General features: G+C 44.9%; 1 protein-coding gene across 2 annotated transcripts in view; it reads left to right on the forward strand.

Annotated features, from left to right (window-relative positions):
• Positions 1 to 26,428, forward strand: part of CDC42 (cell division cycle 42) — a 28,974-nt gene extending 2,546 nt beyond the window's left edge. Inside the window, exons 2-6 of one of the 2 annotated variants that reach the window (XM_071575450.1) lie at positions 11,468 to 11,609; positions 15,701 to 15,773; positions 18,976 to 19,085; positions 19,181 to 19,378; positions 25,026 to 26,428. In XM_071575450.1, coding sequence (XP_071431551.1) covers positions 11,505 to 11,609; positions 15,701 to 15,773; positions 18,976 to 19,085; positions 19,181 to 19,378; positions 25,026 to 25,115 — 576 coding nt within the window. In that variant the 5' untranslated portion in view covers positions 11,468 to 11,504 and the 3' untranslated portion in view covers positions 25,116 to 26,428. Of the gene's footprint in view, positions 1 to 11,467; positions 11,610 to 15,700; positions 15,774 to 18,975; positions 19,086 to 19,180; positions 19,379 to 23,546; positions 24,402 to 25,025 lie in introns of those variants that run through there. The other variant, XM_071575451.1, reaches the window with a different exon arrangement.
• Positions 26,429 to 26,930: the final 502 nt, after the last annotated feature.

The following is a 26,930-nucleotide window of genomic DNA, read 5'->3' on the forward strand; positions in this document are numbered from 1 at the left end:
GTCAGATTAAAAGAAAATGAAATTGGTTTCTGGTATTCCAGGTAGCAAGAAGCTCTTGTAGGTGAAAACACCCTATTTTTAGTATTTAATATAAGACAAATTAAACAACTTACTGACCAGATAAGCTTTTAGGCAGAGTTTTTAAAGAAATTTAAAGTATTTTTACACTCCTGCAGCTTGTCACTGCTTAATTAGGTGGCTGCCTCCAAGCCCTACACTTCAGACTTACAGTGAACTTGTGTGGTTTTACACTACACAAGCTAAGGGTATCCATCAGGAAGGTTTGCCCCTAGAAATGGCAGGTAGAGAAAGCCCTTTCACCAGAGTTTTTCCAGGGGCTAAAGCCTGGCACAACCTGAGGGTGCCTGGCCCGTGACACAGTGATCAGCTGCCTCCTGCAGCCCCTGGGCTGCATGTCAGTGCCAGGAATGGCATAACAGCAGGGTATTCCCAGCTTCTGGGGGAGACCCTGTAGGTTGTTTCTGAGTGGTTTGTTTACCTTGCACTGGGTGTGCAGAAAACTGAAAACAGTGAGTGCAAGAAACAGAGTTTGTGGTGTTGTCCTCATGTAATTAATAGTTGTAATCTTCCTTTGGAGTTGGAGAGAGTGACTGTCCTAAAGAGCTGTAAAGGTTCAAAATACTGATTGGTCTGTTTTCAATAGAGCAGCTGCCCTTTCCTTGAGATGTGTTGACTTTTCTGCTGAACAAGTGACATTTTATAAAGAGAAAACAAAGAGTTTGTTTTGTGAAAGCATTTAAAAGTTGTTCTATTTTAGGCTTTAGTGCTGCTAATTCACCCCCTTACTTTAGAATGTTGTGGTGTAATTGCTACCAGGAGAGTTGGTCTGTGCACTGTTCTCTTGTCTTATGAAAACCCAAAACGTTTTTAAGTAAAGTATCACAAGGGGCTTCCCTGGGGCCCTTGTCTGGAGGGGGTGTGCAGGTATTGGCTCATCTCTGTGAAGTTGTCCATGCCTGTGTTCAGATTGTGTGGGATCAGCTTGTGTTTTCCAGCATAGACCAAACTCTGGCAGGTAAAGGTTTTCACCAAGCTAAGGGAGTGTCAGAGCAAACCTTAAGCTGCTGTGGAGTGGGAGCAGTGGAGCCCTGGGGCAGCTGCAGAGGGTTGCCTGACTCCCAGCAGCAGCTGAGGCTGCCAGAATTGTCCTGCTTTGTAACAAGCTGATCTGAACTGCTCAGCTCTTCTCAAGTTCAAGGATGCTGTGCTGTGTTCTGGCCAATGATGAGTGTTGTGTTTTGGGGGAAATAGTGACGAAATTGCGTCTCCAGTTTTGGATACAACTCAAGAAGGTTTCTGCCACTGCATGAGCTGGGTGACTGTGAACCAGGCAGCTGCTGCTGGGGAGCACCTAAAGGCAGGGGGGCTCGTGTAGGGCTTGGGTGTGACGGCAGCTGTGTGCCTGAGCAGTTATCTTGGGTTCAGTGGTACTTCTGGGTTTAGTGCATGTGAAGTGTTACTTGGCTCCTCTCAGAAGGACCCTCTTCTTCCATATCCTGGAGTGGGAGCTGTTACTTTCTAAGCATTTTGTGCATTTGCCAGCTGCTGAGGAGCTTCTAGTTGCTCACCAGGCTCTTGGTCCTGCAGCCTTGGCCTTGAGCAGAGCGCTGCAGTGTCCCTTTTTGGCTGGTGAAGGGGTTGTCTCCAGCTGCTCTGGTTCCTTTTGCTGGTTAGGTGAGTACCAGAGCTCCCCAGCTGCAGTCCTGGCATTAGTGAGCCTTCTGGCTACTTTGGTAGTTCTAAGAGGAACTCCAGGGAAGCTCAATATCTGGGCGAAGTTGCTTTTGCAGTGCTTTTTAACAAAGCTTTTTTTCTTTAAACCTCAGACAACACTTTGCTACCCATCTTGAGCTATCCCCTCTCAACACAGCACGTCCTCTCAGCACCCTCTGGCTCTGTGTGTGTAGAGCAAGTGCAGCTCTCCCGTTCCCTGAGCAAAATGGGAGTGAGCAGGATCTCCTGCAGGGATTTTCAGGCAGGACGCTCCGCGGTGCAAAAACGTCTGTTCTGCCACTGCCAAATGTGGTTGGCCATGGGAATGCAGGGAGAACACTGGAGCATGTGAGCCTTGCTTTGATTCTGCAGCTTGCATTTTTAGATATTATCAGTATACAATTAAGCCAGTGAAGACAGAGCTTTTAAAGTGTTAATAAAATACTGAACAGGATTTTTTTACGTGGTTGAAGAAAACAGCTTCTTGTAGAGTATAAAAAGTGAAGAGTAATAATGTAAGATTAAAATGCCTTTGACAGAAAAGGACTTAATGTAAGCCCACATGCTTCTCACCACTTAATCTGGGGCAGGTTTTTCCAGTGCTGATGGCTGCTTTTGACAGTGTAACCTTAACCAGAGGGATTATGGGGAAGTTGTGAATTTTGCTTTTTTCTCTGGAGTTGGTGATCAGGTGAAAGTGGTTGTTTGTAGCCATGAAGTGGGATGGTGGGCAGTGCCCAGGGAAAGCAGGTGTAGGCATGGCTACACCGAGTGTAACTGGTGTGGCAGCAGAGCCTGCTGAGTCACTCCATATCTGTCTGGTCAGCTTTCTGGTTTTGAATTTAGAACTAAAATGGGATGACATTTTTTTTCCCCTTCTTTTGAAGTTGGAAAACTTGGAGTGTGTGTTATGGTGCTACTGATGGCTTGGGCTCAGGCTATTAAAATTTCCCTGCTTAACCATCTTCACTTCCTGTCATGTGTCTGTGTACCAGGTGGTTGTGAGGGGCCTTTACAAAGAAGTGCAAAGTAGCTCCAAATGTTACAGAATTAGAAAAAGAAAGTTGCATTAAGTATAGAAAGTATCTGTTGGTCTTAAACAGTGATGTCTCTTCCAACTCAACATATTCTGTGGTAGCTCCATGATAGCTCCATGATAGTTGCAAACTGTGGCCATGCCACTCTGCTGCCTGATCTCACCTGACCTCGGAAGCTCAGCAGGGTCAAGCTCGGTTAGTACTTGGATGGGAGACCTCCTGGGAATGCCGGGGGCTGTGGATTCTAGTCCTGAGGACTTCACTGGCACTGTCCAAGCTCGCTCGGCCGTGGCAGATGAACCTCAGGAGCAAAGAGTGGGGTCAATTTCACGCATGCTTTGCCTCACCAAAAACAAAATCCACTGCACAGGCTCTACCCACTTGGGTAGAGCCCCTCCCAAAATCTTCCTCTGCGAAGCCTGGCCATGATGGTGATAGTTGCATTTTGAGAAGAGAGAGACCACAGGAGTTCATATAACTTGTCCAGAAATGGGAGCTTCAAACCTGCTGAGGTATTGGGATATGCAGGCTCTGCTGAGTGGCAGACTAAGGGATGGTCCAGCATCCTGGACACATGCTTTATCTCCAACAGGGATTTCCATAAAGATAGCAAATTTTGTGGGTTTCAAGAACAACAGGAGCCTGTGAGCTGAATCAGGGCTGTCATGGCATTGATCCAGCTCTGTTGGTGATCCTGTGGCTGTTTCCACTACGTGCTGTTGTGGCTCTGCCCACAGGTTTCCCATGCTGGCATCCAACACCAAATTGAGACTGGGTGTGAGCAGACATGTGGGAAGGAGCCCACCAGTGTGCTCTGCTGATATGAGTCTTTTCAACCTTGAATTGAGACCTGCCCACTGCAGATCCAGGTCCTTAACTGAATTCTTGTGTTTGTCTTGACACAGCTTCTGGTGCGACTGAGCTGTTGTGTCTGTCTGTCATAATTAGACACATATAAACCAAACAGTGCTAGTTTTTGGAGATTGCTCGCCCTGTGGAGTACAAATTCTGAGATAGAATTTAAGGGCTTGCGTCTGACCTGTTAGTGACAGTAAACAAAACCCCAAGGCAATGCTTAAATGAGGATAACTTTTTAAAGATCCTGAATTCATGGGGTACAAGGTCGTTTCTCAGGTCTGTCCCTTCTGCTTTTGCCTGTTTTGCCTCGGACTTTATGATTTATGTTGTTCTAAGGGTGTGCAGCTCTGGTGCTGGTTTGTTGTTCAACAGCCAGTTTAGGCTCTGTCTAAGAGAGCGAAGACCCAGACCTTAAGCTTGACTTGGAACTTTTGGGAATAAGTATGTTTGTTTATAGAGTTTATGTGCCTGCAGTAGCGTGAGCCGTGGGCAGGACAGGCAGGTGGGCTTGGGCACCAGGTGTTTCAGAAGGTAATACATTCTTTTACATTCATTTACGGCATTACTAACATAGAAGTGGCAGATGTGTGTAGTTCTGGGGTGAGATCTCCATGAAAAAGATGATTCCTAGCAGGCTGGAAGGCGGGCCTTGGGTTGGAGGATTTGGATAGTGTCTGTAGGTGGTTGCTGCACATGTGCAGAGGAGAATTCTGGCTGTGGTGATACTGCTCTCAAAAACAGCTTTGCCTTCTGTGCCAGTATGTCGTCCTGGAATAAGCTCTCAATCAGAGTGGCTTCTGTTCAGCTGTGTGACAGTATTAGTATATCGAGAAGTCCAAGGTCGTCTCCGTCTTCACGTGACTGCTGAGCTCATGTAGTCCCTTTATTAGTGGTTTGGGATCTCTGCTGAGAACTGATGTGTTGTACACAGTGGCCTTTGCTATGCAGTGTTTGTAATACAGGTATGCAGTACATCTTCCATGTAATGCTGGTAGGTATCTCTGGTGAGGAAAATTGGATTGCTGGGATTGTAGCAGCTGAGTGTCTCTCCTTATGCCCCCCTGACTGGAGAGATTTGCCACTTTGAAAAGCAGAACTGTTAGTTTGTCGTAGGGCTGGAGGAGGTAGCAGAGGGCAGGGACCTTGAAATGCTGGGGCAAGGCTGTCTTGGAGTGGATGTGATTAGTCCGGGAAAAAATGATCAAGTACAAAGAAAGACTTTATTTAGAACTGTGTAGTTTTATGGCGTATGAAATGAAAGTACAGTGGAAGGGCAAAAGTGGTTACCAGAGATCATGAGTAAAATCCTGTGACTGTTGTTCCTTTCACTGTGGACTCCAGAGTGCTTTGAGTTAGATGAACGCTGTAAAATCTCACTGGGAGGAGGAATCTTCAGAAATGGCTCTCTTTTTTTTTTTTTTTACTTGGAATGTGGAGCAGGTGCCCAAATAGGATCTGGAAGCTATGATAGACTGGTTATGGTTTAACTTGTGAGCTGGTGTTGTATGCCAAAGAGCACCATGAGAGGGTTCTTGATCGGTAGTGCCTGCAGGGAGCCGGTGCTGCCGGTGAAATGGCAGTGGGTGCAGCCCTGCCTGAAAGAGGAAGTGGCTTGGCCGGAAGTGAGCACAGGATGTGCAGACAGATCTGACAGCACAGTTTCCTTTGGCTGGGAGAATGTACACATTTTAACCTGAAAACAGGCTACAGTAGCTTAAGAATAAGAGAAATTGTAAGAAGCTTGAAGGCTTGTGGCTTATGCTTCGTGTTGCACATACAGGAAGAGTGAAGTCATAGCAGCTACTCTTAAGTTACAGTTTGCAAAACCAATGTGCTTCTGTCCACGTGCTTGCCTTTAGAATGGGAGTGTCAGGCTTGCACAGGAGAGGTCAAGTGTGTTTGGAAGAGTATTTCCTGAAACTTGTGCTTAGTCAGTGGGAACCTGCCAGAGGTTTGTGGATTTTTTCAGCCTTTTGTGATTGGTCAGTGTATTGATGCTTACACAGGCCTGAGTGACCAAAGTGCATCACTGCAGAATTTCCTTGCACCAAGAAGGATTACTGACCTCCACGATGTCCTGCTGGAGACTTCAGTTCCCTCTTTGTTGCAACACTCTCTCCTCTATTAACACTTCTTGAGATCAACCCTAGATGCATATCAGCTGTCTTCCATAAAAGTGTAACTGAGTTTTAAAGCAAAATTCTGTAAAATGGCCTGTGAAGTTGACACAGTTTACATGGTGTGTAATCCATAGTTTCCAGGATGCCAGGTCCCAGTTCTCTGGGACATTGTTGAGTTTTGTGAAATTCTGCTCTTGTGATTGCATGCTGAGCATGTTAAACTCTTAACAGATGCTACAAGTATCACTAGTTTACGTGTACTTTACTGAAGCACTGAAGTTTTTGGTTACAATATAGAGAGGTTTGAGAAATTAAATCAATTCAGTGCTCTGTTTCTTTTTATTGTAATTTATTTTTTTAAAAAGTCTGTAGAACTTGTTGAACCAGAACTAAGTCATATTGACCTGCATTACACTTCCAGTCTTTATCAGCTCTCTTTTCTGGCCTTGGCTGGATGGCTCACAGCTACATGGCTCAAAATGCACTCACTGCACTCAAGTCTGGGACTGCAGCACTGTCTGCTCTGTTTCGATTCCCTCAGATACATAAAACTACGCAGAGTGCTCTCTAGTCCTGCTGGGTGTTGTATATGGAGGATTCCTTTTATTAGGTTGACTTTAGGGGGAAAACAAACCCAGAGTCTCTACAACCTCTTTGTTTTTACCTTCCTTGGCATTGCACTCTGGGAATGAGTTATTCTCTACTTACTCTCATATTGGATTAAATTACTTTTAAACCACAAGTCAGTAATATATGTATCTTTAAACCTATGCCTGTGTAAGAGTAGTCCCAGGTGCATCTAAGCTCCCTAGAAAGGAGTTTATTTTCAGCTATGATCTGTGGACTTCTTAGAAGTGCAAAACATGAGGTGTTTCATCCAGCTAATCTAGAAAGCCAATTAATCCAAGGAAAATAATTTATTCAGCAACTCCACTTTCCCATTGCCAAGTCTTTGGAGACCTATGCTGAAGAATAAATCTGTTTAAAACTTATGCCATTACTTTTCAGTATTTATAGATATATTTATATAGCTGTTAAAAAAAGAAGGTGAGAGGATCCCTTTACCCAAAGATGTGCTTGAATTCCTCTTGGTCCTTTAAACATGTAATCCTGAGGTGTCTAGTTGGGGTGGGAGTGGGGAAAGGCACACAATTAAGCAACTGTGAGAGCAGTGGTTCTGGCTTGTTTCATGGAGAACTTCTGGTAGGCCAGTTCACTGGTTTTCATGGTAAATGTTAATTTCATCCTTTAGAAAGAAAAAACCCAAAACCACAACAAAAAATAACCCTGCCACCCTGCCTGGCCTTTTTTGGATCCCTGTTGTGCCTTTCAGGTTCTTCTCTAGGCTCCACAGTGTGACCTTGGTTTATTTGCCCTCTCTTTTGTTCCCACTGGCAGAAAACTGAAAGGATCAGGTTGGTCACCTGGTAGGAAAAGGCGGCACAGGCTTCAAGCACAGAGACTTTGCCTCACCCACACCCAGTGCAGGATGTGTGTGCACCTCACCAGTGCTTCACTTCAGGAGTGAGTTGGAGGTGCAGAGGGAGTGAGTAGTGCTGCTGTAGGAGAGGCTCTTGATTTGTAGTGCTGTTGTTTTCTGCAGGAGTAACTGTGTGGGTAAGGCTGATAGCTCAGTGCCAGACTCAGAGCTGTGGCAGGGATAATGTGAGCTGTGTGCAAGGTGTGTGTACAGCTGGTTCTGTGTCTTAGCCCTAGACTCTGACCCGAGCCCTTCTGAGAGAACAGCAGCTTCTCTCCCAGAGCTTGACTGTGTCCAAGGACAGGGAAGAAGTACAGGCTTGCAGCACACTGTGTGATCTGAGGTTCTTTCTGATACTGTGGCTTCATTCTGTTGCCTGCCTAGTGCTCTCTGGAGTAACAAGCTATAAGGAGTAACACTAAACACATGGGGTTTTTTCTATTTACAAAGGCATATGTGATCTTTTCTGGTACAAATGCATATACAGAATTTGGATTTATAGAGAATTGTGGATTGGTATGCTGCAGAGAGCACAGGGAGTGCTTCTGGACCAGGATTTTTCCTCTAGTGTGCTTTATGGACTCTGGGCAGGCGTGTAACCTGCAAATTACAGGTAAATGGGGAAATGCAAATAATTGGGGAAGAGGGTAGATGAAGGAGGTAGAGCAGCAAGGGAGGATTATAGGATGGATGTGTTGTGGTCTGCCCAAGGGAGAGCAGGGTGGACAGTGAGCTTCTCTAAAGTGGTGGGCATACAATGCTGTTACGTGAAGGGGATGTTGCTCCTCTTGTGTCAGCCCTGGGATGAGCGGGGGGTTCCAAGGACTAGCTGGGGAGTGTAAGAAATTCCAGTGGAAATTGGAAAAATATTTGAGAAATGGCTGGGAAACGCAGCATACAGATTTGTCTTGTACTTCGTTTACTAACTCAGAGGAATTACTGGAGCCAGCAGCTTACCTGGGCTGAGCAGTGGCATGGCTGAATGATTTGGGCTTTGCCCAAACCAAAAGGCAGATGTTGGTGCCTTCTTGTGTACGAGAGGCTGTAACGGTGACCAGCCGAGGGGGATCTGCTCCCAAGGAAACCCTCCGCACTCAGTGAGAGGGTAAACCAGAAAAGCACTTTATTAGTGAAGGAACCGACTTATAAAAGGTTACGGGAGGTACTTGAAACGGAGTGGAAATCTAAAAGGGATTGGGTGAACAGTATTTTGATAACCATTAAACATACAATGAGAGTCCTGGAAAGAGGAAGGAAATGTGAGGGGCTTTGGAATTTGGACAGAATAGGGTGAGGGCAGAGTGGTTAACTGACGACCTGATTAGCCAATGGGGAAACACTCATCAAGTGACAACAGAATTAACCCATAGGGACGCAGGGACTGGGGCAGGACAGTCGGAAGGGGCAGGGACATTTCCCATGCACTGCCGGCAGCGCGTGCAGGGACTGTCCCCTCGGAAGGGGCTGCCCCGGTTCGGACCCCCCGGCGGGTCCCGGAGCTGCTGCGTGGCAGCGACACTCGCCACGATGGCTGCGCTGGCAGCGCGGCAGGGGCTGTGCTCGGGACATGGGAGATGGCCCCGGCGGCAGGGGCCGTGCTCGGGACGTGGGAGATGGCCCCGGCGGCAGGGGCCGTGCTCGGGACGTGGGAGATGGCCCCGGCGGCAGGGGCCGTGCTCGGGACATGGGAGATGGCCCCGGCGGCAGGGGCCGTGCTCGGGACATGGGAGATGGCCCCGGCGGCAGGGGCCGTGCTCGGGACATGGGAGATGGCCCCGGCGGCAGGGGCTGTGCTCGGGACGTGGCCCCAGTGTCTCAGTGGCGCGGCATTGGGTACAAACCGGAGGGGGAACACACGGCGGGGGGAATGACCATGGGGTGTGGAAACCGCGGGGGGATAGATGCAGAGCTTTCTGGACTCAAAACTGTGCAGAGAAAACGCATTAACTTTAAACTCCAGCAAGTCTCTCGTAGAATTCAGGGTGCCTTTAGCGCTGTCTTTCTCGGGTCCATTTCACAGTGTATTCCCACAAGGCTGGCACACCAGTGAGGCATGCTGGTGGCTGTGCCTGGGCATAGCTGGAGTGCCCTTGGGTTGGTTTGCTCAGCCCGAGTTTTGACGTGTTTTCCTTTTAACATCTACTTAGTAAGTGGCTCATGCGTTTCTGCCTTTGCTTTGAGCCTGAAGGCTTTCTTAATATCAGCCTGAGCTACTCTGTTCCATTGCCTGCTTTTATTCTATGATGGGACTTCCTCTGTGATCAGTCAGTGCCACCAGTGTAGCAAGGCAAGTGGGAGCATTTAGCAGTTGAGGAAATACTGACTTAATATTACTTGGATAGAAACAGCTGAGCCGACCCAAACACAGAAAATGTTTTTTGAAATGGAAATGATTACTTTGTCCTTCTGAGTAAATATTTTTGCTTCAGAGCCAACTTTCAGAGCTTTTTCTTGTATTAATGAAGGACCTGTTGATACATCTGTGTTGTGCATCCTGCTGAATGCCTGCTGTGAAACCGAGGTCTGCATAAATCAACAGATTCTGTTATTTGGATAGTGAAATAGGGCACTAAGTAGAGGACTGGTGGCAACACCTGATGCTTATACAAACCATTCATTGTCTCTATTGCTGAAAGAAGATACACAGATAACCATGGCAGTGTGAGTGCCTGATGTGCCAGGTGTTGGCTGATCACCTGCTCTGAGAAAGAGTCTTTGCTGCCATTTCCTAAAACTGCTTCCGAATCTGTCTGGGGCTTGCGGGAAGGGTGGTGACTTGTATTCCCCTAAAAGTGCCATTCTTAGGAACTTTTGCAGATGTTTATTCTGAAGGTAGATGATTTTGTTGAAGTCTTTGAGCATCCCTGCAGCAAGTGAAGAAGATCTGGGGGTAGTATGTTTGTTTTGATTCTGTAGCAGTTTTCTTTCCTTGCAGGCATGACAGTGTCACGTGCAGTATCAAATCATTAGCTGCTTGATGAGAGCATGGTGCTCATAATAGCACGGTCAAGGTCATGGATTTGATCCCTGTATGGGCTAGTCACTTAAAAGCTGGACTTAATGCATCGTGTGGGCCCCTTTCAACTCAGTATTCTGTCATTCTGTGCTGTTGCTGGGTGTGACCAGAGCCTCAAAAACTCGAATCACACTGTACTTCTTGCAGATCACTGTAAAAAGTGAATTCACCAGGAAGTGCCCAAGTGTGTAGTTCAGGAGGGATTGATTTGGGGTTTTTTAATGGGATTACACTGACCTGAGAGCTATAGCAGCATCCTTGCTTGGCTAAAGCATTGCCACTCCTCTGAGGGGAAATTTGCTGCTTCAGATACCCCTTGGCCCCTGTCAGGACTTTACAGAGACTTTGCAGCAAGTCTCTGATGCTGTAAATAAAAGTATTTCTGGTACTATGGAAATGCTGGAAGTCAGTGGGAGCTTTTCCACTAATTTGCTGTGGTCAGGATTTCATACCTGTATGCAAAGAAATGGCCAGAAGCCTGGTATTCTTCTAATTAATGCATTAATGAAGGGCAGCTTGTGTTGACAGTGGAGGTATTGATGGCACATGTTGATTTAGTTCATGTGCTAAAGTCTCTGCTGCGACAGTGCTGGAGCAGTTGGGCTCATCAGGATTTTTTGATGTCTGGAGAGTGATTCTGTTGGGATATGGATGCCCTGCTGAGCTCTCCTTTCTGTTAGCACATCAAAGTGGGGATAAAGGGATGTGTTAAGTAGGAACTTTACAAAACATTGTAAAACTGTGCTTAGGCCTTAAAAAAGGTGAGAGGAGAAATTAATCACATTTATTTCTGTCTGTACTTGTTTGTTTATATCCATAAACTAGTTTCAGAGCACATGCTGCCGTGTGTCCTGCTGAGCTGCTCCCCAGAGGGAGCTGTCTAGGAAGCAGGTGTGTTCCTGAGCAGCTCTCAAGATCAGTTTGCACTTTCAGCTTTCAGAACATCTGAGGCTGGATGCTTCCATGCATTAAAAACAGTCTGGAAATGCCTAAAGACCATTTTTGCCCATCTCTAGGTAACTAGGCAAAAATGTGTTAATTTAATTTAACACCTGTTGTGTGTGACAGAGGGAAAGGATCTACAAACTCATTTAAAAACGTCTTGTTATCATAACCCAGATGTGTTGTTAGTGGTTTCATCTGCAGTCAAAGCTCATTGATAGGGGCTATATAATGAGTATGGGAAACAACTAAATCTGTGTATCTCTTTTTTTTCTTCTAGGTTCTCTTTGGAGCTGATATTCTAGTAGATTTCAGCTATGCAGACGATCAAGTGTGTAGTCGTGGGTGATGGTGCCGTTGGTAAAACCTGTCTCTTAATTTCTTACACAACAAATAAATTCCCTTCGGAATATGTACCAACGGTAAGTGTGAGAGTGGCTCCAGTTGTTCTTTGGTCATGATGGGCAGGGGCAGCCTGAGTTCCCTTCCGAACTAACCTTTGTGGTGTCCTTGCCCTGGTACACGTTCTTAGTCTGCAGTCTGCTTTCCTCTTGGAGGCTGACTAATACAGCTTGGAAAAGTGACACTCAGCCTGATCCCTGCTGCTGCCTTCCATATCATCTGGTTGTACTGGGATGCCTCTCCTGTATCTGATCAGTTCTTGCTGTTTGCCTGCTCTGCAGAATCTGGATTCTCTTTATGGATTGATTCTGCGCGTGAGTTTGGCAGTGCAAACAGCTGCAGGTGGGAGGAGAGCAAGCAGCAGGAATGCCTGCTCTCCAGCTTGTGCTCTCAGTTCCTGCTACCTCTTTGCTTTTAGGGAAAGGAGTTTCATGTTGCTAGAATAGTCAGTGACTACAGGTTAACATTTTCTGAGGCTCCTTTTTCCTTTGCAACTCTAAAAGATTCAGAAGTGTAGTGAACTATGGAATGTGACTGGTCAATATTGGCTGAGCACGGAAATCTGTTTGGGTTTAGATTGTGCTTTTGCATTCATCTGTACTTTGAAACACTTGCTAGTTTTGTGTGTAGTCCTTGACTATTTTTAAGTAGCCTTTTTGAGTTTCACCAGCTTAGTTTTCTGCAATACTGAATTCCTTAACTTATCTAAAGGTCAAGCTGGGAACAGTGTGGCTGCCCATGGAGCATATGCACAGCCTTTCTATTAGAACAAAGTGCTTTTCTCCTTAGTCTTGCATATGCAAGATAAGGGCACAGAGGCAGGTCAGTTTTTAATGAGGTTTCTGCAAGAGAAGACTCTGACAGCTGGATGCTCTTTTTACTAGTTTTCTCTGTTGTGGAGCTGAAAAGGCCATCTTCTACTAACATACAAGCTGAAGAGTTTACGTAGGTACCCGAAACAAACTTGGATCTGGAAATACATCACAGAAGTTGAAGTTAATGTCCCAATGAAAGGGACATTAATACTTCCAGTGTTATAAAGTGTCTTGGTTTAATGACAGTGAGTGTGGGAGGTAAGACGTCTAATGAGATGAACCCTCTTTTGTTTTTTTTATTTTCTTTTTTATTTCCCTCTCCCTAGTATAGACAAAGTACAAATTACAAGGAGTCTGAATGAAGATGGAAAAATAACAATTTTACTAAAAACAGAAAGAAGAATAAAAAAACCAACCAACCAACCAACCCAGTAGCAGAAAATATTAGCTAGCTGCTCCCCTCCCCATGGGCTAAAACGAAAACTGGAAGGACATCAAAAGAAAAGAACTGTGCTGCCAGGCAATGGCATGGGTTCTGGCATAGCAAACCACATGGGTGTCTCTGGCAGGGAACAACTGACCCTGCATGTGGTCGTACTGGCTGTAAATCTCTGCTAACAAGGAATATGGAAAACCTACTCAAAAGTTAGTTGCCCATAAGGTGTGTTCAGGGTGTCCTAAGGATTCTTTATAGTGCCTTTTAAATCTGCCCCTTGTTTGTGGAATAATATTTACCTCTGAACTTTGTGGCTTGAGGAACTTGCTGTTCTGGAGATATCAAAGGCCTATTCCTAATCCTGTGACTGGCCTAGAGGCGTTTTTCGGACTCTGCAAACTGATATGTCACTTCTGATATTCCAGCTCATAAGAAATTGACAGAGGAATAGAACAGAAACTTTGTTTTTGCAGCGGCGTGGCCACAGATGGAGAGCACACCAGTTCAGACCAGTGGAGCCAGATTAACAGAACTGATGGGTGCTTTGCAACCCTTTCTCTCTGTGGAGGATACTTCCCAATGGGAGATGGGTTTCATGCTGGTACTGCACATGGTTGGTAACTTGTGTGTTTTTGATGTTGTTGCCATACTCAAAAAAACAAGGCAGTGAGGGACATACCTGTGGAAAGGCTCTGGCAGTGTTTGGGTTGTGGCAGCTCAAGTGTGAGTCCTGTCCCACGAGAGCTTGTGCCCGCTGCTATAATGGGCTGTTTGGCATTGGCAAGAACTGAAACTTCTTGGTGGACTCTGGTTTTAAGTCTGTTTCTCACAACTGAGGATGAAATCATCTATGGATTGTGCTAGGAGACTGTAGTTGCCAGGTTTGTTTGAAGGCCAGTCTTAAAACTGGTATCCTTAGGGCTGCACCCCAAACATTTCAACAGTAGCTGTACCTTAACAAAAATATTTAAAAAATCCCATTTTGCAGATAGCAAACTTTACAAATAACAACGTGTGAGAACACATACTAATTGCCTTAAAATTCAGCTACATCTAGTGTTACTGACCTCCTCTCTGCTCAGCAAAAATGAGGAGATATCCTTGAGGGATTGAGCTGCTGGTTGTCTTTTGACATCTGGAAGAGCAAAAGCTGTGACCTTCAGCACTCTGGTTTCTTGGTCCGTACTTGGGAACAGAGGAGTCTTCTTGTTTCCCTGTCCTTCAGCTTCTTGAAGCAGTAGTAGTCATGGCACATTGAATGTGCCTTGTGAAATGCCTCCACCCTCCCCAGCCAGAAGGTGTTATTTGGAGCTGGACACTTTTCTTGGGTCTTTAGTAAGGCAAACCCAGTGCAGTGTGTGAAGGTTAGGGCTGTGGGTAATGGGGATGAGCGGCGAAGTGTCTTGAGGTGTTTGAAAAATCTTGAATGCTAATCCAAAGTAGTGAGAGAGACGGATTTCTGCTTTTGGATGTTGTGCTGTGGATATGCAGTGTGCACTGGCCATAGTTGCTTTCTCAGTCACTGTGATTTGTAAAAAATTGGAAAAATTAGGATGGTGTCAGGTCTTGCTTTAACCAGGGCAGTAAGGTGGAAAGGAGACATCTGAACTCTGGGAAGTTCAGCTCTGAAGTGCTGTCTCGCTGCTCTTACCTCAGTTTTTTGTGTTTTGTTTCAAGGTCCTAAGCTCTTGCTGTAGCCCTGTTAATAGATGCAGTGACTGCTTATTTTTTATGTCCGTCCTTTCTCGCTTCCACTGTGCTTTTGAGGTGGCTGCTGGCCTCTCTCCTGTTGGGATTGATTTCAGCTGTGGGAGCTGCTCAGGCTGCACTTGTGTATGGAAGCAGAACTTCCCCATCCTCATTCAGCGATCCTGACTGGCCCCGAGTTCCTGTGCAGGGACAGGTGGTGGGTTTTGGTTTTTTTACAGTGGAAGGATCTTTTCCCAGAGGTAGTTTCTGCAGTGCTCTCTGTTGTGATTCTGAAGATAGCATGGTTATTGGAAGGATGCTGACCTCAGACAGTGCAGTGCTGACTGGGTGGGTGTTGGAGGTTAGTGTTTAGATAGGCCCTCATGCTCAGTTGTGTTCTAAACAAGTTACTGTGTGAAACGCTGGTGCTGGATTTGATCTGTGCAGCGTGTCTGCCCTGGCACTGTTGTGCCTGATGCTGCACAGAAACAGTAGAACTTTGTCTCTGAAGCCAAACTTTCCTTTTAGGTTGGGAGTAAATTTGACACAGGCTGATTTTTTGACCAGGGATTGCTTCCTTCAAAAATTGAGGATAAATCCCTGTTGAAAAGATGGACTTTTATTGTGGTGTTCCCTATGTGTTCAGAGAGATGACTTCAGAGGATTTGGATGCTGTGAGATGCAGCCCCATTGCTGTGTACTCTTGAAGGGCAGGGCTGACATTACCCATTCTGTCCTTGTGGAGATGTGATTTCTATGTCACACCAAGGGTGAAGGTCGAGATTTCTGTGTCAGTGTGGGGAACCTCTTTGTAGCAGCAGGTAAGCACTATTGTGTTTTGCTCAGTGGTTTTTACCACGTGTTATGCAGTGGTGTACCCCACTGTGGCTTTGGTTTCATTGTGGCTAGGCTTCATGAATGAAGATTTGGGAAGGGCACTACCCATGCTTGCTGTGGCTTTGCTTTAGTACCTCATGAAAACAGCTGGAGTATCCCTATTCCAAATGGAATTGTTCTGTTCCTGGCCATAGTGCTGGTGATGGTACTGTAAGCCTGATGGTTCTGTTGTCCTGCGCAGGTGTCTCTTGTGCTCTTACAAGGTGAGTAGGATGGTAGTTTGAGAGATGGCTTGTTCACATTCTCTTTAAATGTGTACTTCTTTTTTTGCCAGGTTTTCGATAACTATGCTGTAACAGTGATGATTGGAGGAGAGCCTTACACCCTGGGCCTCTTTGATACTGCAGGTGAGAAACCAAGTGCTTGTGTCATTGTTCCTGCCCCCAGGATTTACCTTAGGTGACACTGGGCATTAAGACATACAGTTGAGGGTTTTTTTGTTCAGGGTTTTTTTAACAGAAGGTGAAAAATCTCTCTTCATTGTTTGTTTTTGACCTTTGGAGAGTTTAGGCTAAACTGACTTTATTAAAAAACCAACCAAACTCCAACAAAAAACTCAAACAAGAAAACCTTGTACTTCTTTTAGACCCACTTTATTTTGTGTAACCAGATAACAACTTTCAGAATTTAACCTCTTATCGACATGATATCTGAAAGATAAAAGTTTCTGTGTTTTTAAATTAAATTAAATGAAAAATGTGTATTGAATAAAATGTTGGATTGTATGTGGGTTTTGTTTAGTAAGTAGCCAACTTTTTGACCAAATGTCAAGACAGAACAATAATACTAGAATGTCTTAAATATGCATTTGTCTCTGCATCCTTAATGTGGATGAAATCAGGGTGTGGATTTCATAAGCTCTCTCACTGTGTGCTTTTTTGAATTAAAAATCTGCTGACCTCTTGTTTCAGCTGTTTTTCAGTTTCTGACTGGAGAGACATGCAGAGATTAAACAGCTACCTATTGCTTTGTGTGTGAGAAAAGTTAGCAAGAAGGGGTAGAAACTGGTTCAGCTGCTGGATACCTCGTCCCCCCCAGCTGCATAATAATACCACAGTGGTGTTGCAGCAGCTGGTGTTGCAAACTCTTCTTCAAAAGAGTCTGATATAGGGAGCTTAGTTCATAAGCTGTCACCTAAAATTGTCCTGATAAAATTTTAATCTGACTGTTTCCAGCTTTGTTCTTAAATGCATCATTAGTGTCTAATTTGACTAATGAAATGATCTTAGGTTTCCAGTTAAAGCCTGCAGCTGTTAAGGAGACTTTCCAGTCTGACCATCCAGGAGCCACTGTGGCAGTCACACTCCACCTGAGCTGGGACTGAAGCTCCTTTGCCGTGGCAGTTCCGGTGACCTGATGGGGCCTCACTTGACTCCCTGCATGTCCCACACTCACATAGTCAGACAGGGTTTTCTTACTGGCTCAGCCTCAGGTTTCCCCTGGATGTCTCAGATGTGCAGATCTCTAAAATAATCACAGTGCTAAAACAAAATAACAGCTTGAGCTAGTGCCTCTGAGGAGGGACCCTGAACAAAGCAAACCCTGGGCTTTTATATCCCTTACAGTGTGCTTGCAAAAGTCGGGGTTCTTCCAGCTGAGGCCTCAGCTCCTGCTGTGTGTCTGAATGTCCAGTCACCTGACTATGCCACAGGTCCTCGGGCCTTTTGTTGTGCTAAAGGTTGGAGCCAGCTCATGGCCTCCTGACTGGGGTTCCAGCCACCCAGAGTTCAACCTGCAGCTGACACTGCAACTGCACACTGATATTCGTGTACTGAATGCGTTCCTCAACATAGCTTCACTTACTCTTCATGTTCTTCTCCCAAATGTGATTTATGTCCCTGTTATTGCAGGCTCCCTAGTAGATAAGGAGTTAGGTGGAGAAGACAGGTTCCTTCCTGATGCTTGTTATATGGGCTGCTGGAGGGGCCTGTACTCCAGTGGGTCTCAGCTGTAGCACTGCGTGGTCTCCTGGGAGGTTAAAAGCTGTGTTGGGTCCTTCCCTGCCTGTTGTCCTGCTTGGAGTTCAGACCTCTAGGAAGTGGTGTGTGTTCACATACTGTAAACATGAGAAGTGATCCAGTTAGTAATTCTGAGAAGTTACCAAGTGACTTTTGTGCATGTAAGCAACTCTGTGCACTGGTGAACATAAAGGCTTTAATTTTTGAGTTGGACTGCTGAGGAGGAAACAGTTGTTCTTAATAGTTGCCTGCTTTTTGCTGAATAGTAGCCAGCACAAGTGACAGAATTTAACAGTGGATGAAACCTCTATTGTTAGTTGTCAGATTAAAAACAAACTATTTGTTTTGAGCTTGTACTTGAAAGACAAAGCTTTTGGGAGTAGTCTGTTAATTGCAACAAGATATTTTATATTTAGGGTAGATGCTAGGAAGAAAAGCTTCCGTGTGAGAGTTGGGAGGTCCTGGCACAGGTTGCCCAGAGAAACTGTGGCTGTCCCATCCCTGGAAGTGTTCAAGGCCAGGTTGGGTGGGGCTCAGAGCAACCAGGTCAGGTGGAAGGTGTCCCTGTCCATGGCAGAGGATTAGAACAAGATGGGCTTCAAGGTCCTTTCCATCCCAAAGTATTCTGTGATTCTGGTCAGTGCTTACCCCTCTGTCCAGTCAAGCACAATGGCTCTAGCAGACTCTACATCTCCATCTTCAAACTGTAGATCTTCCTTTGTTGAGGTGTATCCGATGTTGCATCAGAACCTTCAAGATCTTTGAGGTCTTCGTCTTGTATGAAGAACAAGAGAGAATCTGAGACGTTTTAAACAAGTGTTTCTGCGTTGGTTGCCAGCAGGTGCAGCAGATTCAGTGCCAGATTTGCTTTCTAAAAACAAAGTGCGGCTGAATTGGGCAGGAGGAGGTTTAAGAAGGAGCTGGGGTAGAGTGAGGCTGATGGGTCAGTGCTGATGGTGCTCTCTGGGGACTGCCTGCCCTTAAGGATTAAAAGGGAAGAACCCAGGCTTCCTCCAAAACACAGCCTATAATGAGACTTCGGTGACATTTAGGGAAATACTGCTGGGTGGCCTGAGGGCAGTCAAGAGTACCAGCAGCATTCTCTGCCTGCTGCCTGGGGATGCTTCACAGAGCACTCACAGCATAAGTCAAAATATATTCATGAACAAAACTGTTTGGGGTTTTTTTCCCTCCAAACAGCAGGGGGTTTTTTACAGGGTAATGAAGTTTGATGGCATAATATTTGTATGGAACGGGCTAGGTGCAGAGGACCTCATCAATAACTGGATCCATGTTTTGCAGCTTTTCATAATTGAGGAACAGGATATGCAGTTAGAGGGTGTTTGATCTAAAAGTGTATTGGAGACTTCCCACCTCTTCTGTAACTTTCAGCAGCTGACTGTTACATAGCAACTGAATGAATTCTGGATTTGAAAACTAATGTTTGGGTTCAGGGTATGCTTGGTTCTTTGGTTAAGAGTTAGGATTAAGCATAGTAACGTTACTATGCTGGAGTGTGCATTCTAACCCACTGTAAAGGGCAGTATTCTGTTGTCTGTGTCTAATACTGTGTGAATTTTCTCCTCTCTAGGTCAGGAAGACTATGATAGATTACGACCCCTCAGCTATCCACAGACAGATGTATTTCTGGTCTGTTTTTCAGTGGTGTCTCCTTCTTCATTTGAAAATGTGAAAGAAAAGGTTGGTTGAACTTTGCCTGAAAAGGGAGCTGCTAAAATATGCCAGGAGTTACCATAGGTGGTTAATAACAAATGTTGTGTCGTCTCTATCTTTAGTGGGTACCTGAAATTACTCACCACTGTCCAAAGACTCCTTTCCTGCTTGTTGGGACCCAGATTGATTTAAGAGATGATCCCTCAACAATTGAGAAACTTGCCAAGAACAAGCAGAAGCCCATAACCCCAGAGACGGCTGAAAAGCTGGCCCGGGACCTGAAGGCCGTGAAATATGTGGAATGCTCTGCACTTACGCAGGTGAGGGTTGGTCTTTGACCATTTTTGCTTGCTTATGTCCCATACCTTTTTCAGTTCCAGGGAAAAACAGCTTAAAGTGGATGTGAAAAGATATAGGCTCTGTTTCTACTGTTGACACTGTAGCTTTCTCTTTGTCTTCTTGTTCCGAGGCACGAAGAGTTGGCAGTGGTACAATGAAAATGATCCTGTGAGGATTAGGCCTAGTGTAGAAGAGTGATAAAGGAGAATGTGCTTGCTGTGTTTGCTTCTGTGCTGCAGAAGAATATTGAAAACTTGGAAGGTGCACTACAGACAATAATTGGGTTAGGGCACAGAGTACAGCTCACTACTGAAGAGAGCAGGCAAAGGGAAAAAAACACCAAAAAAGTTAATGCTTGTACTTGTAAGACTGGAAATGTTCATGGTCTAGAACTGCTTTCTAGAACTTCAGATGGAAGTTCTGTTGAAACAGAAAATAAAAATTAAATAGCTCTTAAGACATAAATGTGATGTGTGAACTAACTTGTGAAGGTGAGTGTAAAAGCTAACTAAAATAGCTGATTTGAGGCCAGGAAACTTGATTATCCTTTCCCTTTCAGTTAGGAGTACTAGTGTGGGAGCCATTTTCTGGCTCGCTGGCCTTTTGCCTTGACTTTGGATGCTCTGGGAACTTAATCTTGTGTGCCTGCTCTCGGAGAATTGACTGCCACTCCTTAACAACTTCCCTAATGCTACACTATGAAGAAATTGTCACTGCCTGATGTGCATGGAACCAGGGGTGCACAGTATGAAGCCCCTCACTCTTTCCTGTATCAAGCCCCTCACTCTTTTTTTTTCAGTTATATTGTGCGTTCATCTCCTTGAACACAAAGCTTTATTGCAAAACTTCACAAAGCCTGAAGTTTTACTTATCTTGCCCCTTTTGCCCAGATTGCATGTTGGCTCTTCCATTTGGGATCTGGAGGCTTTTTTTGGAACAAAGCTTTGCCTGAGTGTTCGCTGTGAATGAAGTGGCTGTGCTGGAGTTGAGCAGGACAGTGGCACTGGAAGTGCTGTGGCAAGGCACGCTGTGGTTCATTCCAGGAGTCCCTTATCAAATGGTGGTCTTGGCTGTGCTTCCTTACCACCCACAGGCAAGCAGAGGGTTATTTGTGCTTGACCTGTAATTCTCTTAGATCTGTTCAGCCCCAGAATAGTGTTTTAGGTCATGTCTGGCACATCCTGAATGCTGCTGTTAACTAGGCTGTAGAGCCTGATAGTTGGATAAATACCTGTCCAGGGCCTGTCACTGAGACCCTTTCCTCTGTAGCTCTAGACTTGTGTTGTATAGTCTGCTCAAATTGCATGGAAACACTTAGAATTACCAGAGCAAGAGTTGATATGATAAAAAATAGCAGTGTTTATCTATTCTTTCTATTTATAGATAGACTAATCTGTCTCTGTTGCAGTGAAGAGCTTTATGCACTTGGAAGCTCAGCCTGAATTTCTTTCAGAGTGTTAATGCCTCTATACCCATTGATGGTTTTAGGAGTCAGGAGTGACCTGGGAGGAGGGTTCAGAAGCCTTCTCACCTGGAGGACTAGTTGGTTTGCATTAGCTCCATTCTTCTTCCTTCATTTGTTGTTGACTTCCCTCACAAAACACCTTTTCCCTGGGTCTGTCAGCAGTGTCTGGCGAACCGTATCAAGGCTGATCTGTGAAGGTTTGTTTGGAACTCCTGCAATGATCTTGCTGGCAGCTTGCTGAACACAGAAGCCAGCTGCTTTCCCAGCTGGGAAGGTTGTTTTCCTACCTGCAAGGCAATGCAGTAGTAGCTGGTTTCAGCTGAAGTGAGACTCAGCTGGGTATTCAATCTCTCTTTACTTTGGCTGCTGTCTGCATGGTTCACCTTGGCAGTCCAGGGTGGTTTTTTCTTCCCAGCTGATTTACAAATGGCCGACACCACAGTAGCAAGTGATCCTAGACTCATGGGGCTGGCATGTTTGGTTTTGTACTAGGTCAGTCATGAGAGGCTGAGTTTCTGAGACTTTCTGTATAGACAAAATATCTTCTCCCTGAGTTTGGATGAGTGCTGTAGTGGGGAACCAGTTCTATCCCCCTTTCCTCAGGTTGTGGAATCCTTTTTGTGACAATGACATTTTCAATGTCTGTCTTCAACCTTTCTCTACAAAGTGGTGTCCAGTGCCCCTGTGACAAGTGGATAAGGCTTTGCTGTTAGGAAAGGGTGACTGATGCACAGATTCCCACTGCAGTGACTGTAGTTTCTGTTACACTGAAGAGTTAAATATCTGAGTGGGCTTTCTAAAGCCCAATGCTAGTATGTAACACCAGGGAGAACACTGAATTCCTTTTCCCCTGAGATGCTGGGTTGACAGTTTTGGCACAGATTCATGAAGTGCCTTAAGCTGTCAATGAATGGAGGGAGTAAAGGAAGGCTGAACCTCAGCGTGTTCTCAGTGCAGCACAGGAGCCATGACTTTAACTGGTGTATGGGCCTGTGTGTCTGTGGTGTTGAACACAGTTCCTTCATGTTGTTACTCTTGGTCATCCAAGTTTGTAGCTCTGCTTCTGTTTTCACAACAGTTCTGTCCCTGTCCCTTTTTTCTCCTTTCCACTTTTTTCCTGGGTTCTTCAAAACAAATCCCACATTTTTGGCTCCTGAACAAATTTCTCCCGTGCAATAGGAAAATAGAAGTCCCTGAGCAGGAGAATTAAGGAACCCCTGCATGGGTTCTTAATCTGTCTAACAGTAGTACATCATTGAGTTTATGCCACAACCTTATTTTAGCAGAGAAAGGAAATGTAATTAGTACACGGACTCGAGGCGTTATTTGTCTGAAGTCTTTAGCTCATTTGTCAGTCTGGGTTGCAGCTCATTTAAGGTGCTGGGGAGGATGTACAGGGTGTACACTGTAGTTTCCTTAAAAAAGATTATACGTAGAAGTATAATCTTGTATGTAATGTGATGGCCTTAAATGCTTTCAGATGGAACTGCCTTAGAGATCTCCCATGGATGCGTTTCAGTAAAACAAGATTAAAGACCTTCTAAAAGGGATATATCCAGTATAATCTGTGATGGAGAAACCAGTTACATTTGAATGATCTTAAAAAAACCCTTTAAATTTTGCACAGACTGCAATTGTTTGCAGGATGTAATTGTAGCTTTTCTGTTTGCCTTTAGCTGTGATAAAGCAGTACTCCTGAATTTATCAAGGTTGCACTCAAAACAGTAGATTTAGGCGAGTCCAGTTAGCCAAAACTGAGCCAGGTTTTACTCCTGGTGTGGTGCGTAACTTGGCAGTGCTGTGTGGGAGTGGCAACAGCCTGTGGTGTTCCCGTTGTGCTTACAGCAAATGCAGTGCATGCTCCATGCTCCGGTGTAACCCCTGCAGAGTCCTGCAACTCTGTGACTGCTTCTCTGGTGTTAGATCCTAGTTGCTCCAGTCCTAACACTGTTTCTGTCTTCCTGTCGTTATACTTGCTTTGGAAACTAAACTGAATAACTGAAATGCACCATTTCCATGCTGGCTCCCAGTGTCAGAGTAGCACTGGTAAGGTATTGCATCACTTCTAAAGACAGAGTTACTGACTGCTGGTGACAATGGCTTACCAGAGGAGTCCTGCTTCCCTTCAGGTTGTGTGTTCCCAGCCATCTTGAGACCTTCAGTTATTCAGGGGCTGAATTCACAAAGCAGAGGAGTTGCTTGGAGCCTTTGTTCTGGACTAGCTGCCACTGGGGGAGTTGGGAGCAGTAGTCTGTGCATCCACGGTGCTCACTTATCTGCACTGGGTGACTACAAAAGGTTTAGCTGACCTTTTGGGTCCCTAAGGTGGGGCAAGCTGCTCTCTGCTCCATTTACTCCACTGTAAACTTCCTCAGTGTATGTACAGCAGTGGAGTGGAAACTACCACCCTTTGTGTGGCTCCCACCCCCATGTTCTTGCTGTGTTTCTGCCTCTGCCCTGCTGCGTGACTTGTTCTGTCAAATGTTCTTTCTGTCTGTCATTGACTTCTCAGTCATCCAAATGAGATTTCCTCCTTCGATCTACTTTGTTTATTTACAAAGTAAATCTGTTTACCTGCCTCTGTGAATTCAGCCTGCTCTATCCTGAATGCTCTTTGTATCTGCTTGTTTTTCTCTAATCCTCTAACCTGGCTGCTGTTTTTTCTCCTCCCCTCTGTCTTGTAGAGAGGTCTGAAGAATGTGTTTGATGAGGCTATCCTAGCTGCCCTCGAGCCTCCGGAAACTCAGCCCAAAAGGAAGTGCTGTATATTCTAAACTTTCTTCTTCCCCTCTTGCTGCTGCTTCCTCTTCCCACTACTGTAGAAACGTGGTTAAAAATGCGTCAAACCACCTTGATTGAAAACTGTTGTGCCTGCTTACCATCTTAGAGCAACCTCTGTATTAGCCCTTGGACTGAAAACAGTACTTGAGATCTGTAGTAAAACGCTGTGACTGTGCAACACGAACTGGACTCGCTTAATTCCCTGCTGCTTGGGTTGCCAGATGTGGCTAGTTTTATAATTCAGGCTGTTGGGGAAGGGATTTGGTTACATTGTTATTTAAAGAAAGATCAAAAGAAAAAGACATGATGTTTGATCTTCCTGAATCCAGCTGGAAGAAACAATGGGTGTGTTTTCCATTTCTGCTTGTGAACCTGTAAACTGTATTTGCATGACAAAAGTACCTGAACTGGTGATCTGCAAGTGATGCTGTAACGTGAAGGGTTTCTGGTTTCCCTGTGTGCAGTGAGATGTTTTTGTGTTGCTATTGCTTTGGCTGTCTGTGCTATAGTGGAGTATTTGTCAGTCCTTGGGGGGAAGGAAATATCAATGTACTTGCTACTGCTTTATGAACTGTTAAAATTCTTGCTTTCACTAACATGGTAGAGCTCTTCATTTCAATAATAGATCCTTAAAGCCTGTTACTGTAAGATGTAAAGCTGCTGCTTACTATCATGCTTCTGATTTTATTGTTTTAAGGAGAAAACATCAATTGTAGCTTGTCTTTAAATTTTGAAATTAAAAATTGCAGTTGTTTGTATGAATGACTGATGAAGCTTTATTCAAATTGCATCTCCTGGCTTCAGTTTAATCCTTAACACAGTGTACAGTACCTTTGTGTCCTCCTCCAGCTCGATTTCTCTGCTACCTTGGCAGCTTCTGAGCTCTGCCTGGTTGCTTCTAACCCTGGGGTGTTTAGGGCTGGATGCACAAGAGCATATACTGGACCAGTTGCATGCTTGCCCTGTCTCTTCCTCCCCTAACACACGGGTGTCTGCTGTCCCAGGTGTGCTCCAGGTAGAGCTCTTTCATCTGAATGCAGCACTTTCTGCTTTGTCATTAGCATGTGAAATGTGTGAGTAGCCAGTTAATCATAAAAATCGCCTTAAGGAAATTACTTTGGTGTATGTGTTTTGCTTCATATGAGGGGTACTTTGGTCTACTTTCAGAGGATTTGTGTTCCTGTTCTGAAACTGAGATGCTGCGCTCAGAAGCTGCTGAGCGCAACAGTGCGGCTCGGACGGAGCCTTGCCAGACAGGCAGGCTCTGAGGTCTGTGGATGGCAAACTTCCATCTGTCTGTAGAGGGGTGTGGCTTTCTGGGGTTTTGCTTATGTGAAAACTCAAAAATGAGACTGCCCCTTTCTCTCTTTACCCCTTTTCAGAAAGGCCTAAAGAATGTATTTGATGAAGCGATATTGGCTGCCCTGGAGCCTCCGGAGCCGAAGAAGACTCGCAGGTGTGTTCTGCTATGAACGTCCCTCCACAGCCCCTTCTGCAAAGCTGATGTTTGATGTCATATTAAAAGCAATGTTTAAATCAAACTAAAGATACAAATTTTAAAATTTGTTTTTGCAATAATGACAAATGCCCTGCACTCCCATCTCCCCCACACGATTCTTGTGTGAGATGAGAATGTTAGTGTTTATTCCCCAGTGCCCCCTCAATTCAGTTAAACTAGTTAATTTTGAGTAACTATGTATTATCAGAAAACACTGATCAGTACTAGTTTTTTACTTTGTTTTTTGTTTCTAATTTTTTTTGTTTAACATCAAGGCACGCTCAATGACTTTTTCTGTAACAGACTAATTTTAGGCTGTTTTTCTGAAGCCTTGCCCCTTATGCCGGCCTGGCAAGACTTGGTTCAGGTTTCAAGACCTCGTAGGGCTGTTTTGTAGCCAGCCAGCAGCCTGGATGTGAGCAGACTTTAGTTAGGAAAGTAAAATGTCTCAAGCTGGTGCTTCTCTAAGAAGGAGTGTAGAAAATGCATCTCCTCTGAAGTTGCCTTGTATCTTTTTCCCCTGGCTTTTTACTGTGCAGGTCATAAATTTCTACCCCATCCTATAAGTTATGAAGCCTTAGGAATAGGAGAATCATTTTCTCTGAATGCACCATCAGATCAGACTTGAAACTAACTTGCCAGTCTCTTGCTAAATCTTTGCCATCATAACCTTTTGGCTGGTGATAAATACCTGCACCTTTGGAAGCATGCCTGGCCGGATCAGTTCGCTTTTAACAAGTCCACCTTATGCAAATCCTTAATTATTACAGAAATACTTACAATGATCTGCACATACACTGCTGCTTGGACACCCTGAAGGGACCCAGGGTATGCAGCAATGGGCTTTGGAGCTGGCTCTGATGGTGCATCTCTTACTGGATGGCTTGGCATCCTTCAGGGAGGGGTGGAAAGATGGACCTGCGTCAGTTGGAAGGAACTGCAGGGAGGGGCTTCTGGTGTTTAGTGTGGCACCATACTGGGACCAGTGAATGGAACCCCTTTTTCTACATTTTGCTCATGAGTAACATTGAACCTGTAAGATGGGCTCCAGCCCCTGAGGATCATACACAGGGTCTGTACACAGACCAACTGCAGTACGTAAGGGTTTTACCAAGTATATATTTTGGCCTGCAAATTCAAAGTTTTTTAAGACTTAGTGAATTTTCTCCATCTTCCAAAATTCCAATTTCTTGTAGACTCATTAGTGTTGAACCAATGCTTTTTCATGTCTAAGTTCTTTGTATATGCATTCTTTTCAGATGTATTAAACATAAAGTATCTTCACAAGTTTGCCTGAGGGTAGTTATTTCCTTTATCTTTTCTCCTGAGTGTGAAGGACTTGTAAATAACAGCTTTATACCTTGTGAGTCCCACTGTCCTGCTTGTGAGCTAGCTCGGGTCTTTCCTTAATGTATAATCCAGTTCTGCTTTTGGCCTCAGTCCTGTCAAGATTGCTCAAATCTTTGATATAACATCTTTGCTGTCAGACCCAGCTCTGAAGAGAGGGCTGAGTGGTTTTAATGAAAGGAATACTCAGTGTGCATGCTCCCAGATAGTACAATTTGGCTCTGAAGGGAATCCAGGAGGCACTAGATGATTGAAAGTCCTCCTTTGTAAGGAGTGGTGCTGCTTTCTTACTCTTAGTGTTACATTAGCTTTGCAAAAGTCTTTCTGGTAGCTCCCTGGATCTGTTAGGACATAGTTGTCCCAGTCCTGGGACTGGTTAAACAAGCTCAAAATGCTCTTGAGCTGTTTCACACTGTGCCTGTTTCTTGAAGATGGAGCATGG

The sequence above is a fragment of the Pithys albifrons genome, chromosome 22, assembly GCF_047495875.1.
Source record: "Pithys albifrons albifrons isolate INPA30051 chromosome 22, PitAlb_v1, whole genome shotgun sequence".
NCBI classification, from domain to species: Eukaryota; Metazoa; Chordata; class Aves; order Passeriformes; family Thamnophilidae; genus Pithys; species Pithys albifrons.